Genomic DNA, 18,118 nt, shown 5'->3' with positions numbered 1-18,118 from the left:
GAAGAAGGACAAGGGCTTGTACGTCCTTCGGGATGAATAGGATGTGGACAAGTCGGTTGACAATGGCAAGGGTTTCTTTCAAGGTTTGGCGGATCTTGGTTTGATCCCTCCGTGTGTTCGGGTTCGATTATTAATGGTGGCTCGTCCGACATTAGTTCTTTCAGCTTTAAATCTAGGAGAAGTAAAGGAGTACATATTAGTAAGGTTGACGGGATAACTTATCTGCCGGACGAAAGAAACAACATAAATCGGCATTCCAAAGCCGTTTAATTTGTTTGCAACTTGTTTATGTTTTGGTTTTGGTTGCATTAGGGAGGTTTTGGTATCTGTTTTGTCATTGTTGTGGATTGGTTGGTTTGTGATCTTGATATATTGGTTATCATGTTTCTATTTCGTTGGTTTGGTTCGTTGGGCTCGGTTCGAGTTCGCGAGGTTGGTCTAGGTATGTTTACTCTCTTCGAGCTCCTTGTCGTGTTATATTTTCTGATTGTATCAGTTTGGGGGTTTTCATCTACTGATGAAAATCTTTTAATTTTAATTGTAATTGTTATATTATTCATAAAGAAAAAAATTGAAGCCCTAAAGTGGTTGGGGCGCTGAGTACCTTGCAAAGAGGTCTCAGGTTCGAATCCCGTATATGGCGAATATTTAGTGGTGGCCAAGGATGTGTTGGAAACAGCCAAGGGAGTAATCCTGATAGGCTGCATACATCATAGTATGAGGTCGGATTACTAGCCCTTCTGGGTAGCCCGAACAGGTAAAACCTTCTGCCTTTTACCTTTTTAACCTTTTACCCTAAAGTAGTACTCCGTATCTACTTTAACCTTATTATCTTAATATAAATATAAATATGCAGTCTTTCTTTTTTTGCTAAAAAAAAAAGAACCAGGTGAATGAGTCATAAGTTCAAGCACATCAAACAACAAGTAATTTGATAATATCAATATAATTATACTTATTACATTCGTCTTTTAAAGAACTAAACAAACTGTGTTTTCTTCAAAAGCAACAAATAATCACACAATGTATACTTTATATCTTTGAACCGTTATTGATATCACTTTCGTTCTTCATTCGCAAGCCTTTCGTGCAGCAACCTAACGCCCATGTACCTACATATGATCAACACTCCTAAGTTGTGTATATTACTTTGTAATAATTGTGTATAAGTACTTAAAGGTGAGTAATTAAGTATTGTTTAATACCTTCCTAGCATCATAACCGTCGCCTGAGGATTAGTTCCCGGTGAATTTCGAAACGTTGATCCATCAATGACCCTAAGAGAATCGACACCAATAACTTTATAATCGCGATCAACCACTCTACCAACTTGACATCCACCATGAAAATGCCAAATAGTCATCACTGTGTCCTTACAAAATTGTTCTAAAGATCTTGAAGCATTAGCATGTTTAGGCAACGAATTTACAGGTGAGTAAGTAGTCATGTTGAGAAGAGTAACAATAGATATGTTATCAAATCGGAATGATGCGAATGAATTTGATTCGATCACTTTTTCGATGATTTTCATCCCATCGACACATCTTTGTAAGTCACGTGGGTCTTTGAAGTAGTTGAATGTAACTGATGGATTGTCATTCGGGTTACGTGTTGTAAGTTCAAGATGGCCCGTTGAAATTGGGCCCATGATCTTCTCAAGGATAAAACCGCCCACGAAAGCACTTTGTGGGAGTGCTTTCATGTCTTCAATTGCCTTTTCTATCGCTTCTTGTGTCCTTTGTTTTGGAGGTAATGTTGAGAGTTGTCCAATCTGTTTAACATAATATTCAATTATCAAGCATTTCACTCTAAAAGTTCTTTGGGCTACAAGCCGAATATATAAAAATTTGGCATTAGTGAAGCCCATTTATGTATATAGTCTTAAATGAGGCCCAACTATAACGATGTTTACCTTTGGTGAAAACATTCCAAAATCTCGAGTTCGAGCTCCACCAGCAAAATTTTCACCACAAGCAGCCTCGATATAGGTTCCGTTATGAGTTATACCGACGACTTGGATGAGCGAAACCTCAACGGGGTTAGGAGAGGGTATGAACACCGCATTCATCGGGTTATCAGACATTCCAAGCCCTACCATGGGCCGGTTCAAGATAACGGTTATGTTATGGGCCCTAAGTTGTCTTCTTGGACCAATCCCGCTTAACATTAAAAGTTGTGGGCTTCCAAGTGCCCCAGAAGATACTATAATTTCATTATTGGATCCTCTCCTTAAGTAAGCTCGATGGGCCAACCCATTTGCATCAGCAAAGAGTACCCCATGGGCCTTGGGCGTCGTTAAATTTCCTACACACAAATTTTACATAAAGAAGTAATTTTTTTAAATAAAAAAACCTTATCTTTTTACCCGTTTCAATGTCGTTACATTATTAAACGCGTACCTTGTCTAGTGAACAATATTTGGTGAACGGGTGCGTGTAGTAACACGGTGAGCCCACTCGAGTTTGCATATCGAAGCAAATCAGCCGCGGTATGTCTATGGCCATCTTGATCAAAAATTGTACCACCAACTTTTGTACCATACATATGATCATAAGTAAACCCATTATACGGCCGAATCCCGGCTTCTAACAACCCATCTCTCACCGCCGTTTGCCATTGCTTTAACGGCGGCTCAAACGCCACCACTTTCTCCACCCACTGATACGACTCGTTAACCAACTTTGCATCCCAACCCGCCATCCGAACGTATTCTGGGCCCGCGCGAGAATAAAAGCCCGCATTTAAGCAACTCCCACCACCGAGAACGCGGGCCCGGGCGCTAACAACACCGTCCTCGGAGACAAAGCGTTGGGAAGGAGAAGTTGGGGAGAGGTCGGATAGTGCGGCCCCGAAGGCGGCTAAGTCTGTAATGTTGGTGTTTCCGTACGGCGATCCACCACGCTCGAGGAGGAGTACGGAGGCATTTTGTGAGAGTGTGGCTGCTAACGGACAGCCGGAGGTGCCGCCACCAATGATGATGTAATCATAGTATGATACCGTTGGAGCTATTGTTGCTTGGTGCATGAATGTGTAACCTGGATCATCTTCTACATATAAATTGGTAAATTACATCAAAAAGTCTATAAAATTAAACCTTTATCAGGATATATATATAATTTTGAACATTAACCAGCTAGTTAAATTCTTAAACATGAGATTTATAGTTATCATCATATCATTTAATTGTTACTGTATGAATAAAGTATGATATAAAAATTTGAAAAATGTAATTAGTTTGTTGTTTTGGGCAAATTATTATCAGATATTCTGTTAGAATTATCTATTTTCCATCTATTAAATTGTAATTTTAATCTTTTTTGTTGGAATTATCTATTCTGGACAAATTTTATTCTTTTTTGTAATTTTATTTATTTATATATATAGAAAGTTTGCTTATTCACTTTATGAAGAAACGAAGAACAATATAATTTATGAAACAAACTAAAACATAAAAAAGACACATAGTATGAAAGACCTTATATCTCACTCTCGTAAGATTGAGTAAATCATCAAACAATTAATCCTCTAAATCTACAAATTATCTTTGAGAATTACAAATGTGTACGTTATACTTTCGAGTAGACTAATCAAATCAGTATATTTAGTACGTCCCAATATATAAGTAACGGGCAGTTGGAAATAAATAAGGAATGGACCCATTAATTTAACTCAACTACTTTGGTGTCTAAGATAATATCGTTAATTTGTAAAATAGGCATTGTATTTTTAAGCTTTATGATCTCCATATGAATATTTGTGTATATAGGATCCAGCTTGAAAATTAAGTTTGAACAAATCTTTTGTATAATTGTAGTGTTTAAGTTAATTTATTAACACAAACAAACGATGTATATAATTTTGTTTTGCATATCTTGACATAATGTAGTTTGGACGACAATTGATCTAGTTGATACGTTAAAGAAAAGTCATAAAACGACACTTTCCAAATAATTAAGGAGAAGTGATCGATTTGTACATCATCAATCATCAAGTATTAACAAAACGTACGATACTAAAAAGGAACAAATATATATTTTACCACTTTGAGCAGAAACATATCCATGTAAAAGCAAAATTGCAGTAAGAACAACAGCCACCATTCTCCACCATTTTGAAAACTCCATGATCTTCAAGTTATGTTTAAGTGTTATAAGTAGTGAAAAGGATAATGGTGGTGTAGGGTTTATATGGAGAAGAATTTCAACAATCTTGACGGCTTTATATTAGCAACAATTAAATAAAAATGAATATATTTCATAAATGAATCTTGATCGCACACATCAAATTTGCAATTTTACTTTTTCCAAAAACTTTGAGTGTTAGCTCCGATAAATTCAACAAAACTCAAGAAATGTGACTACCAAGTACTTAGTTATAAGCCCCTTTTAACCTAACTCTTTTAACTAGTCTACTAGGGTGCATTGATTATATATATTAAATAAATAAATAACTAATTAAATGCATACATATACATGTCTCATGTATGTCTACGATAAAATGGATTCAAGTTATCATATGCTTGTAATAAGTTTCCTTTTTTTTCTTCTTTTTTTTACAAAAATAACGAAAACTTTATAAACAGGACCTTCATCAAATAATGAAGATCTTAAACGGATACAAATCTTAGAACAATCGGGTGGCTCGAAAAAAAGTAAACGTCACATATCGACCATAACTCCAACCAAGCCTAAGCTCCCCAAAACACTATGACATGTCTAACATAATCGCTACATATAACAGAACGACTACGAGCCCGTAGGTTCGACCCTAGCCCAAAACCAATCAACGTAAAAAGAAATAATCTACCAGATCGTACAAAGCAAAGAAAGCGTACAACAAACCAACTTGAGAGGGACCTTTACCATTTCTCTCATCCGATTGGTTTGTGATTCCATCCACCTTATGGTTATGGACTCATATGCCTCTCCGAGACCTGAAATTGTACGAATAACATCGGAAGAAGAAGAACTACCAATTCGAGTCCTGGGAATGCACGGAGGAAGAAAACCTTGATTCGCTAAATCTTGAAAAGAAATTTTTTTACCCGCAAACGGAGGACAACTAACTTGATCTTCCACGAGTAACTTTTGAGTCGCATCACCACACTCTAAATCTTCGGCGACATCTTTTAGCATCAAAAAACCTGAATCTACAACCCTTCGTCTTGTTTCTCAAATCCGACTTTACACCCCTTAACAACACTTTCGAAGCATTCCTATTTAACACGAGCCAAGATTTACAAATCCAACACAAGAGGGTACCTCGCAGTCACGATGTATCCTTTCACTCCGTCCAACTAACACCGGAACCGGCCATTCTTCATTCTTATCATCAAAATGACACCACACCTTATCCTCCTTCCTATTCTTCCTTTTCGATTTTATTTTTTCCAATCTATCCACGTAACAAGAACTGGAAGCAAAAACAATAATAGGTGACGAAGGTGAATCATCCCGTGTTGTTACAATGGGCCGTATAGGTTTATGATAAGTTTGTTACAATATTTTGACCCATCACCCGCCTTTATTGACATTAGTTTTGCTATTTAGCAGTTTGACCTACTACTCCCATTTCATTGCAAATGTTCGCTTACTTTTAAACTTTGTTATTTACAAATCTATTAACTTCATTTTCACCGATAAGAAATATTCTCTCTTAAAAATATCTCTTTGATTAACTGAAATAAAAAGTGAACTTTGAATGAGACATTCGAATATAGTAATATAGACATTTGAAGGAATATAATTATTTTTGACCTAACACAATTTTTTTAAGTGCCGCATTGATCTAATTGTAAGTACAACCGGCTAGAGTTCAGTTAATCAGCATAAACATATTCATATTTTTCAATCAAAATCAGTTAGTTGCAAGCTTCTGTCACCAAGATCATACACATGATCAACATTTAGTACATTTACTCATGTGGTACCAATATTATACATAGTAACATAGAATTAGGTGATATTTGATTTTTAGTTTATTTTTTGGGGTAATTGCATATATTCCTTCAAAACCATCTAACAATGGCATATCTTTCCGAACATGCAAAAAAACATTATGCATTGAAAACTTAAATCTAAAGACATAGGTCATATATATTTTTCTCAAAGTTTTTAATAAATTACTTATAACTTAAAAATCGACTGCAATGGAACTACAATAATCCAAATCCCAAATATAATATAGGAAACTCCATTCACACGTCATCTTTTGTATATCTTTTGGTTCAAATTTTTAATCAATATCAATCATCACTATTCAATCAATATACAATAACAAAATAGGATTAGAATTTTTTTGAACACGATTCAAGAAAATATTCTGTCATCATAATATTCAGGCTGCGAGATGTTTGATGTTAACTAAATGAGTAACAAGAATATTTGGCTGGGAAATATATGATACACCAAAATAACAATAATAGCAGGACCATCTCATATGCTTAGATGATCTTTGCCATTTGTCACAAGTGTTTGATCAAACACAAAAAAAAAAAAAAAAAAAAAAAATTGTGAATATTGATGGAAAATAAAAGTTACTGTACTTGATATTGCATATTGCATATATAAACTATTATAAACGCATCCAAATTTTAAGGCCATTGAGATTACCCCTGTCAACGTTAACCTCCTAGCTATCGTTGAAAGTTAAAATTAATTAAAATTAAAATTATATGGTTACCATTTATGATTTAACCATCAACATCACATGTTGAACTTGAGTAGCATTCAACAATACTAATACTAATATACTACGGAGTAATAATATATAATATAATATAATATATGAAATATGACACAACTGTTTAAAAGGTAACATCATCAATCAAAACTTAAGATGCAAAATCAATAGCAAAAATTCACCAAAATGAAAAAGAATGACAAAATGAAATCAAGAATGCACTCACATAAAGATGTACATACATAAAAAAAAATTAACATGCGTCGATCATTATCATCAGTACACGTCAGATTGTTATCATCAGTACAAAGTATTGTAGGTGAAACATGATCATACGCGTAGTCACGCATATGAATTAACTTCTATGCGTTGCGCAAATGTAAGCTGCATAAATGACATGTGTCTACACATTAGTTAGAAGATGATCCGCAGAACTCGCTGATGATTATGCGCAGTCCGCATAGATGGGAAAACTATAAATAGAGGTCTTCGACTTTCATTCGAAGGTTGTCGAACCTTGATCCCTTGAGAGCATATTGTTATCTTCAAGTCATTGTAATGTAACATTTGACCAAAGGTAATTTGAAGGTTCAAGACCGGGACGTGGTGATTGACCATTTCGAAATAATATGTTCGAATGGAATACGATCATAAGGTCTCCAAAACAAATCAACAACATCCACATCATTGCAATCGACCTTGATTTAGCTAGTATAGTTGAATATTGTCTCGATCAAAACAAGTCGTCACAATCGACATTATGCAAATCTCAAGTGATGGAAGCAAAGTCACATTCAAGAGATAATTTTTTATAATATTACCGCACTGCATTAATATTTTTCTAACGATATATCACCACAAAAATGATATGACTTTTTTTTACCTTACCCATTTTACATGTTCCTTTTCAAGCAACCTTTTTGTTTTATCCAGTTGACCCAATTGAAGTAATATGTAGTAAACCATATTAGATTCCGACAACAAATTACCATTGCTTACTTCAACATGAAATAAGTAAACAGTTGGACCTTAAACGTCGGTAAATCGAAAGTCACAGTTTTACCAAAGAAGTCAAAGTCTATGAAAGTCAAACCTTCACAGAAGGTGTGAGTAATCTGTATGCTACTCCGATAGATTGTGTGTAGCCACCATCGCATTCATCATCTTCTTCGTCATCTTCGTTTGGTTTGCTTCTGAACTTATAAGTAATGGTTGAGTTACACCGTTTTCAAGAACATCACTGTTGGTTTGACCTAAAGTCAACACCCAGGACAAAGTCAATCGAAAGAATATAAAAAAAACGTACCTGCAGCAGATTCAGGGGCAGGCTTTTCATCGGTTGGGCGACGTGTTTTGGTCAATAGTTAAATTGCATATCTTGAATTTGAATTGTAGCAACCCTGCAAGTGCGGGCCCGCAAGCCATTCCTAGTGCACTGGCACTTAGCCACTTACGAAGCCCGCTGAAGCCTGCATCTGAATTTTAATAGACACACAATCGCTGATATACCGTCGGTTTACAGCTCTAGCTGAACCAAAACTGTTAATAACAAAAGAGAAAGGATAAATATTGTTTAAATTTTTGTCAGACCAGTAAAAAATCCGAAAGGCCCACAAAAATTTGGGAACGATTGTATCAAATTTTGGACTAACAAGTAGGCTCGACTCAAGATTGCAAAAGTCGAGGCGCTGGAGGTACTCGGTCGGGACTTTTTAGGGAGTACTCGAGGAGTACTCAAATATTGACCAAGTTTGACATTGACCGAATTTTGACCGTTTTTGACCTATTTTCTGAGTAATCCCGAGTTTTGACCGATATTCCTAGTAATCTCAAGTTTTGGCCGAGTTTGACCAATTTTGACCGAGTTCTCGCCTAGTTGCAAAAACCGAGTAGTCTCCGAGTAATTTCGAGTTCTGCAACACTGGCTTGACTACATAAAAGGTTAACAAGCGCAGAAGTAAAAATGAGAACGTACCCACAAAACAGACGACCGACTAAAAGCACTGCAATCGATCTATAATCATAAGCCATCGCATACATACCATTCCCTATGAAAAGAGCTATGCTGCTAAAGACCAAGGGTCTAAAATACGATTTGTTTGGCCAAGCATTGAAATACACCGATGAGAATATTTGGGCAACGGCCATTGCAACAATAAACAATCCCACAAACATTTGGTGCAGCTCCTAGACTCGTAGACTAATCATCGGTAGTTGACCATATAAAGAATATTGTTTGCTAGATTCATTAAGAGCAACATAAAATGACAACGATTGGTTGTGCAGTCCTGTACGTTTGGATGAATCATAGCACAATTTGCAACATTTTAACTTTTAAACAAATATATAGTATGTTTATTATGATTATAAAATTATAATTATAATATACGATGAATATCTACTCAGTTGAATAATATGATGAAGGATGTTTTATCCACAAGAGACAAAAGAATAAAGCTAACCGACTCATTTTGGGTTGAAACTGTAAACTCTACACCCACCTGAAAACTGGTTGATATGGATTATATTTTAAAACTACTTTATTAATTAGGAAATTAGTAATCTGATAATATACTATAATCACTATTGTAAAAGTCGGCCGACAAGTCAGTTTGGGGACTAACCTGTTCCGTTTCGCTCAAAAGCGCCCAAAAAGTCGATGAACGCTAAAAAATCAGATTAAAGGCGTTCAAAGTCGGTCAAAGTTGGGCTGAATCGGGTCTGAATCCGGTGTGAGTCGGCAAATGTTAAAGTTGGTCAAAATTTTGATATTTTTCAAAATTAGATGTTGTGCCCTATATCTATATTTGAATTACGAGATATGGCTCCCACCACAGCTCCTAAACCCTGTATATTCGGTTACATGTTACTATAAATAAACAATAGTACGAAAAAAGCATATAGTAACATAATATGAATCGAAATAATGAACATTACCACATGCTTAAAGACGTGTTGAAACCGGGAATAAGGATGATTAGCCCGAGTCTCGACATAATAATAATAATAATCAGTAAATCTTCTTTAATCCAATAGTGTAATCTCAAAAAAGACAAAAGATTTAATAAATCTCGTCCAACGTCTCTGTACGCTTCTAGTTTGCAAGCAGGCCTTGTTGCTCCAATAGAAAAAGAACAGTCTTCTCTATCTTCATTTATATGACTTAATAATTGAGTATAAGTAGTTTATGTGGTAAAATGGGTGTGTCGAGAAACAGGTCAAAATGGGTCAGGGTCAAATAAGAAATTTTGTTTCGGGTCAAGTCAGGTTGAGCTATACCACTTCTACAAATAACATGTTCACTATACAGTATATATCTATGCAGACTTTGTGATGAAAAACTTATAAGCAGACTTTGTTACAGAAAAAGGTTGAATTTTAGTACGTTTTTACCTGGTTATCGAGCATCCTTGAAAAATCTTCAAGAACGTATCTACACTCAATTCCGCCTGCCAGGATTTGGCGAGCATTGGTGTAAAATCAGTTCATGTTTTAAACTAAAAGAGTATTAACTCGATTTCTAAATCGAAATTTGCATGCTCACAAGCATGACTAGACTAGATCTCACTTAAATAAAACAACAAGAAAAGAACCCTAACAAAAATCACATGTAAAAAAGAGTCAAGAATATAAACAAAAAAAGTCACTTTATAGTAACACCTATTGTCCTCAGACTAAGTACCCAATTAAAGAAACTAACAATTGTAATACAAAGCAACAATAATAATTCACCATAAACTAGCAACTTTAGTACTAAACTAAAATTGTAATGTAAACTAAATTATTCACTGTAAATTAGAAATTTTTGTAGTCAAACTATGATACCAAGCTTAAAGAGTTCAACTTATAATACAGAATCCATTTACAGATCACTTAAGTCTTAAGTACAAAAACAAGATTAAACTCCTACAAAACAAACTAAAGAAACAAAATTTTAGTTTACAATTATACTGATTCAAATAAAGTAGTGATCTTTTATTCAAGGAATACATACCCAATTAGAAAAATTAAAGTTAATATAATGATATATTTCAATTGCAATTCAATGATTCAATAGAAAGATCACAAAGCACATTAGTTTATTTATTTATTTATTTATTGATCTTTTTTCTGATTCCTCTATTCAAACAAAGAAACCCCAACGGTAGAAGCACGAATCAAAATACAATGGATAACAATATAAAAAGATAATGTTAAATTTAAGACGATGCAATGATTGATACACAAAACTAAAGCTAACCTTTGATTATTTTTTTTCCTGTGACGAAGTGTTCGACTGAAAACTGAGATTTATGTATATGCCGCATCCGATTTACTTGCAGGAAACTAGCAATGGATTTAAAAACGGGTAAAAAAAAACAATCAACCTTAAAAGAATGGTTAAAAACATGAAAACCTTAAAATAAAAAAATAAAAAAAATAAAAAGTAAAAACAACTATTGAGACGGGTAGAGCTAGGATGAGACGGGTCTAGACGAATTTTGACCAAAGATTTACTTTTAATATATATTTTAAACATAAATGATAAAACGTAAAACTTATGGTTTTAGTTTGAGGGCTAAAATTTAGAAAAAACAAGTGGTTGATATATTGTTTTAACTCTGGCAATCATGCAAATTCGATCGGAATCTGAGAATTCGCGAGGGTGTAAAACAATCAATCGGATTAATCTACTCCATTGGATCGAATAAATTACTATCTTGGAGTAATCGAAGGAATTCGATGTGATTGTCTGTTAGATGGTTTGTTGAGTAGAGTAACGACGTATTAACTCTGTGTTTGATTGTGTATGTAATGAATGACCCAGTGGTGTATTTATAGACGTCAACAGTTTGTTAAAGAGAATGATGACGTGTAACGACCCAACCCTCGTTATACCAAAAACACGATAAAAAAAAAAAATTTGATCCAATGCATCTGGACGGCGTCCAGCAACGAAGACCAGGACGGCGTCCAGAGGATCTGGACGGCGTCCAAATGTACTACCAGATTCTGATCCGGGTGTCCAACTTACATGAGCAGAAAACCCGCTTCCCGACACTTTTAAAACGAAACGACTTTCACAACATGTTATAATAATTAAAACTAAGAAGTTTTCACAATAAAACCGAGTTTTACAACACCGTGCCCACATCGGCCCGTTTATGAGTTTCGTTCAAAAATACAAGTTTCGACCATAAGAGTTTAACTTTCAAACGACACTTAGAGCATGGAGTTTGGGATTTAACTACCCAAATCTTGATCGAACTTCAAAAGCTACAAACTCCCAAAAGCGTCCCCTAACCAAAACAACCGGGAGGCCACTATTTCAACCGAATACCTTTGCCTTTATCCAAGCCCAAGCCTAAAAAGAGTAAACAACGAGAGGGTAAGCAAAACGTTTAGTGAATGCAGAAATTATACATATACATATACAACTTACTTACTTGCATTCACTTACACAACTTCCGCATACATACTAGCAATATAATTAGCATACCATCATAAAGTATAACGCTAAATCTCCGATAAACACAAGCTAGCATAACATTAGCATATAACACAACAATACGATATGTTTCACCAATACACAAACATTGATGTTCGCAACATCCACTAGCATTCAAGATTTCAAGGCTAGCCCTACAAATGGTATCGTCAACGTTGAACTTAAACCCCATCAGTCCCCATTAATGTGGTATCGTCAACATCGAACTTTAAACCCACATATGAGGTATCGTCAACAACGAACTTTAAACCCTCATCAAACGTCACTACAATAGTCGTATGACATCGTCAACATCGAACTTTAAATCCATACATGAGGTATCGTCAACATCGAACTTTAAGCCCTCATCAACACAACAATATACTCTAGGATATGGTATCGTCAACATCGAACTTTAACCCATACCCCACAAGTAAATAAATCATATACATACATATATAATTATTCCACTCACATTGGTGTCTTGAAGAATGCAATACCAAAATCCGCAATCGTCAATGGAAAGTACCTATTCCATTTATCAAAATCATCAATACAAACCCATTTGGACACTTGACCCGCCCAAATGAACACTAAGTGCAAAATGCACCAAATTGCACTTTTAACGATACCCAAGGACAATCCATTTAGCCATTAAACACCCACTTGCCCGGGTTTTCGCCCGAAACCCATTTTGACCCTTAACAAAGTCAATTTCCAAGATTTGCTAGTTTCGACACCAAACACCTTTCATTCAAGTTTATCTTCATAACTTATCTCATTTAAGTTTATAAACTTCACAAAACCGACAACCGATCTAAAATCACTAACGAACCCTAATTTTGACCCATTTCAAAAGTAGTCAACTAAAATACACCCAAAATGGGTTTCAATACATCCTTATCACTAACACTAGTGATTATACCCGATTTTTAAGTCCTAACATGGCCAAACATCAACCAACCTAAAATCCACCAACTACAACATAAAACCCGATTACTAGCATCACTAAACTCACTTCATGAGTCTAAATAGGTTTCTCAATAATTTAAGTTCAAACCCTAACTTTGAATATCAAATCAAACAATGTAATTCGGAATTAGAACTTACCAGTTACCACCACAACCAAAACGTAGCCGTGAACGAGATGAGCAACTTTAACACTCGAGCTTTGGTGAGAATCCCACTCCTTCTTCTCCAATCAAGCTCTCTCTCACTTAAACCAAGGTTTCTCTCACTAAAAAGGGTTGAGAGTGTTTGGAGAGGTAGAATATAAGATCCAAATGAGATTGGATCAGCTTTTGAGGCCTCAAAACGTCCTACAAGTGAATTTACCATAATACCCCTTTTATAAAACTAAATCCCAAAGCTGGCCCGTCAGTAGGTTTGGACGGCGTCCAGAATATGGGACGGCGTCCAACTTCAAAAGACAGGACGGCGTCTAGTAACTGGGACGGCGTCCCGATGCACTGAAACAGAAAACATGGTCTTACAACTCTCCCCCATTTAAATTGGATCACGTCCTCGTGATCCGCACCAACACTAGAAGTTAAGCACTTCCCCCTCGAACATTTCCGCTTCTAATGCAGAGTCACACGTGTAGTAATCACGCATTCGAATTCTCACTTCGTACACTAACGCATCATTTTACAACGATATCGGGTATTCAACCCACGAGCCAAAACAATCGCAAGCGTTTGCTCCTACGCCGACTATCCAAACTCGTACCATACACTACACAATCGTCCTAAAAGTAGAATAATTCACCGACAATCATCGTTGTCGCACCTTTCAATCGTGGAATATTCGGGAATCATCCCGACGCTCTCTGAAAATCTCTCGTATCCCCCATTTGGGAACTTCGCCATTCCAACTCACGTCACAAAAATTATCTTCAAAATTTATTCCAAAGTCCAACTTGGGACTTCCCCGAAGACTATCAAAGTCTTCCTTTCCTAAATAAGCGGCACCCGTTCGCCTATCATGTCTACTAGATAGGGATTATTTCGAAATCTTCGGTACTTACTCCCCCACTTAGGATTCTAATCCCATACACCCATCGCCAAGGTGATAACATTTCTCGAAATCTTGACTTTACACAACCCACATGACCGGTCTCGATGCTGGTTACACTCAACGGTTCTTCACGGACCTATAACAAGATATTCGAACCTCGATTTTTCAAACCAGTCAAACGCTAATGCCCGCTAATCACTGCAGTAAACCATAGTTGTATCTTCGGGTTTCTCACCGGTACCCAAATACAGAGTATTCACACCATTGGAGTGGAGCATTTCACTAGCAGGTATAAGGAGGTACCTGACGCAGTGTTATGCAACTCCCTTCACTACCACCGAGTCTCAAGAGCTCGACCTTTACGTGGTCTACTCTCGGTGTCCCGCGTCTTCTGACTACTCGAAGTCACACAATTTCCAAGAACCTTACGGATCAATGCCCACAATTTCCAAGAACCTTACGGATCAATGCCCACAACTTCCTAGCGACACCCGCTAGTCATAAATCATCTAGGTCACACAACTAGCCTATTAACCTTTCAACTCATCCCTAAGGAGGTGCTTGGAAACACCAATGCTTATACTCTTCCAACTTCGTCATAATCATCATCACGGTTACCTTCTCTCATCAAGTCTATGAACACTCGCTACACGCACCGTAGCGAACTGCAATCGTGGTTAACAAAAAGTGAGTTCTTACGGAATCACTTACCACATTGTATCACGTAGCCGTCGAAAACTGAATCCTTACGCCGGGATGTTACCCGATACCTTACTTACCAAGTCACCAATTTGACATGTAGATACAAACTTAACATGTTAATATCATCCAACTTGCATTTGCATCATGGCTACGCCCTGCATGGTTTCATCACCATACGTTTAGTTGTTAAACTCATACACACACAACAATACACAACACAATCGATAGATCCTACGGGTCTCACTCGAACGAATTTAACGACCCAAAATGCCACGACGCAGAAAGCTTAGACAACAAAAGACCCAAACAATAGAGCCAAGGCATAACTCACCGACCTACACGACTAATCTTCTCATCGATCGTAGCCCACGAACTCTCGCGAATTCATTTCACCATACACCGACACTCACTTTCTTCCGTTGGCATCAATTAAGCAACGTCCTAACGCCAACATAACTCGTACCTCGTATATCAAGAACGCCGCTACCCGCAGGGTAGACTTTTCCAACCAGTGGGTGCACTCGACCCGTTGCACCCGCAATTGTCAAAACGACAATACACCTAAGCTTATCTTCTGGAAAAAGAGTGAACAATGTTTTCATAACAATTGCGTTACTCACATCTTCACCATCAAACACCGTCCTCGACTTGTTCGACCGTCAAGTTCGTGTCCGCATTCCCGACAATCTTGCACAACAATCTCGTTAAAGGGAGATGAAATTTACCAGTCTAGTATCTAACGATTCGTACGTCACATCACCTTGTTCCATTCGTCCGATGCTACCAGTCTCACGACTAGATGATTTCAAATCATAACCAACCTATGAACCTTACGGTTCTTCAACTTCCGACACCAAAATGAACACACGATATCAACCGAACACTAAAGCCCATTTATATAGGTTGGTAAAATCAAACTCTTCACTCAATGCTAAGGAATGCTTAAAACGATTAAGTCTTACGTCCTTCGTCCGTCAATCCAACCATCAATCGTAGGGTAATTCCATTAGGAATGCTACCCATATTAATACTACGTAAATACACACTGCATTTGCCCCAGGCCGCACTCTCATGAGTCAATGACTCAAGCGCTACCCTAGTGCATCATCATCGAAATTACTAACAATCAAATCGTCACCGAGTTCACTAACCCCGTACTCTTATGGGTACTAATTACCTACATGTTCACTCGAGACTAAGTGGATCTCGAGACGAGATTTAAGTCTCTAATTTATAACCGAATCCATCGGCACACAATAAATAATAATAAGGCATAATTGTATCGAAAAACGAAAGTACCTGAAACTACATTGTTGGACTTCTGTGCTTCAATATCCATCAAATAGTCGCGCTCTAACCTCCTAACCCGATCGTGAAATGATTCGGAACACTCCGACATTCGGTGTCCCTCCTTCCGGCAAATAAAGCACTTGATCGCTCTTAAAGGTACACCCGTACAATCCCGTGCCAAATGACCTCGACCTCCACACTTAAAGCACGTAGCACAAATCCCCCTAACTTTTTAGTCTGATTACCAACCAACTCTGGACAATTGGACTTTTGGTGCCCTTCCTTTCGACACTTAAAACATACAAGCTTGCCTGACGAACATTCACGAGACTTGTGTCCCCTTTGCCCACAATTATAACATTTAGACGTACTGGAGTCCAACACTCCCTTTTCCATGCTACCCGTGCTCACAATTACACCTTTACCTTGATCATAAAACAACTGAGGACACTCCGACCTTCGGTGTCCGTCTTTTCGACACTCAAAACATATGTAGCTTTTAGGAGGTGCATTTGTGCAATCACGCGACAAATGACCATTTTGTGCGCAATTATAGCACGTAGCTCCATAACCTCCCTTACTCCTCTTCTTCACATTTTCAACACCCTCGGGCATAATTCTCGCCCTCTTGCTAGGAGCACCCTGTGACTCAAACTTCCCTTTACCCGAAAAGTGATCGAATGTTTTCGGAGAATGTGATTCAAAACTCACTAATACTCCTTCGCTGCCACCAACTTGAGGTTTAGGAAACCTCTTATCAAACTCTTCCCTTACGACTTTAACCACTTGGTCTCGGACGATTTCAGTTACTCGTCCTTCGATTGATTCCTTGACTACTTGTCTAACCTCGTTGACCAAACACGAGACATAATGTCCGAGTACGGCCTTAACCCTCGCCGTTAACTCATCCTTCCTTTCATGAGTAGGTGCGTCCATTCCGATTCCATCTTCCGTCTTCATTCTAAAGAATGCACATCGATTAAACAACGAAACGTAAAGGAAACGACATATATATACCACACCGCCCCATCTTGCTTGACATTCATCGTACATCGCTTGTTTGACACAATTTGAACCCGTAACAATGGTAGCTAGTCATTGTTACACGAGCACGTCGCATTAACTTGCTAGTACGACGTCTATCTCGCTTGATGTTTGCAATTACAACACAAAACAATTAGCGCAAAGTTAGTTCGCCTAAACCTAGGCACTAACTAAGCCCGGTCTGACCCGAAATCCTACAAGTCCCGCATAAAGCGCATGCACAATAAAGTCTAAGACTAGGCACCTATCTCAAGTCATCTAAATCCCTTAGACCATGCTCTGATACCACTTGTAACGACCCAACTCTCGTTATACCAAAAACACGTTAAATTTTTTTTTATCCAATGCATCTGGACGGCGTCCAGCAACGAAGACCAGGACGGCATCCAGAGGATCTAGACGGCGTCCAAATGTACTACCAGATTCTGATCCGGGTGTCCAACTTACATGAGTGGAAAACCGGCTTCCCCACACTTTTAAAACGAAACGACTTTCACAACATGTTATAATAATTAAAACTAAGAAGGTTTCACAATAAAACTGAGTTTTACAACACCGGGCCCACATCGGTTAGTTTACGAGTTTCGTTCAAAAATACAAGTTTCGACCATAAGAATTTAACTTCCAAACGACACTTAGAGCACGGAGTTTGGGATTTAACTACCCAAATCTTGATCGAACTTCAAAAGCTACAAACTCCCAAAAGCGTCCCCTAACCAAAATAATCGGGAGGCCACTAATCCAACCGAATACCTTTGCCTTTATCCAAGCCCGAGCCTAAAAAGAGTAAACAATGAGAGGGTAAGCAAAACGCTTAGTGAATGCAATAATTATACATATACATATACATATACAACTTACTTACTTGCATTCACTTACACAACTTCCGCATACATACTAGTAATATAATTAGCATAC

At 37.3% G+C, this 18,118-nt stretch overlaps 1 protein-coding gene and 1 pseudogene across 1 annotated transcript; both read right to left on the bottom strand.

The window, feature by feature from the left end:
* Positions 1 to 1,035: 1,035 nt before the first annotated feature.
* LOC139857594 (protein HOTHEAD-like) lies at positions 1,036 to 3,027 on the bottom strand. The gene is made up of 4 exons (XM_071846407.1): positions 2,400 to 3,027; positions 1,954 to 2,304; positions 1,206 to 1,824; positions 1,036 to 1,112 (listed from the first exon to the last, which is right to left on the bottom strand). The coding sequence occupies exons 1-4, from the start codon at positions 3,022 to 3,024 to the stop codon at positions 1,058 to 1,060; spliced, it is 1,650 nt and encodes a 549-aa protein (XP_071702508.1). The 5' UTR covers positions 3,025 to 3,027; the 3' UTR covers positions 1,036 to 1,057.
* Positions 3,028 to 7,676: 4,649 nt separating this feature from the next.
* On the bottom strand, positions 7,677 to 17,116 carry LOC139860539 (SPX domain-containing membrane protein OsI_21475-like; annotated as a pseudogene).
* Positions 17,117 to 18,118: the final 1,002 nt, after the last annotated feature.

This window comes from Rutidosis leptorrhynchoides, chromosome 7 (genome assembly GCF_046630445.1).
Source record: "Rutidosis leptorrhynchoides isolate AG116_Rl617_1_P2 chromosome 7, CSIRO_AGI_Rlap_v1, whole genome shotgun sequence".
Lineage (NCBI taxonomy): Eukaryota > Viridiplantae > Streptophyta > Magnoliopsida > Asterales > Asteraceae > Rutidosis > Rutidosis leptorrhynchoides.
Note: the sequence above shows the minus strand (reverse complement) of the source record. Positions and strands in the feature narration are given on the sequence as shown.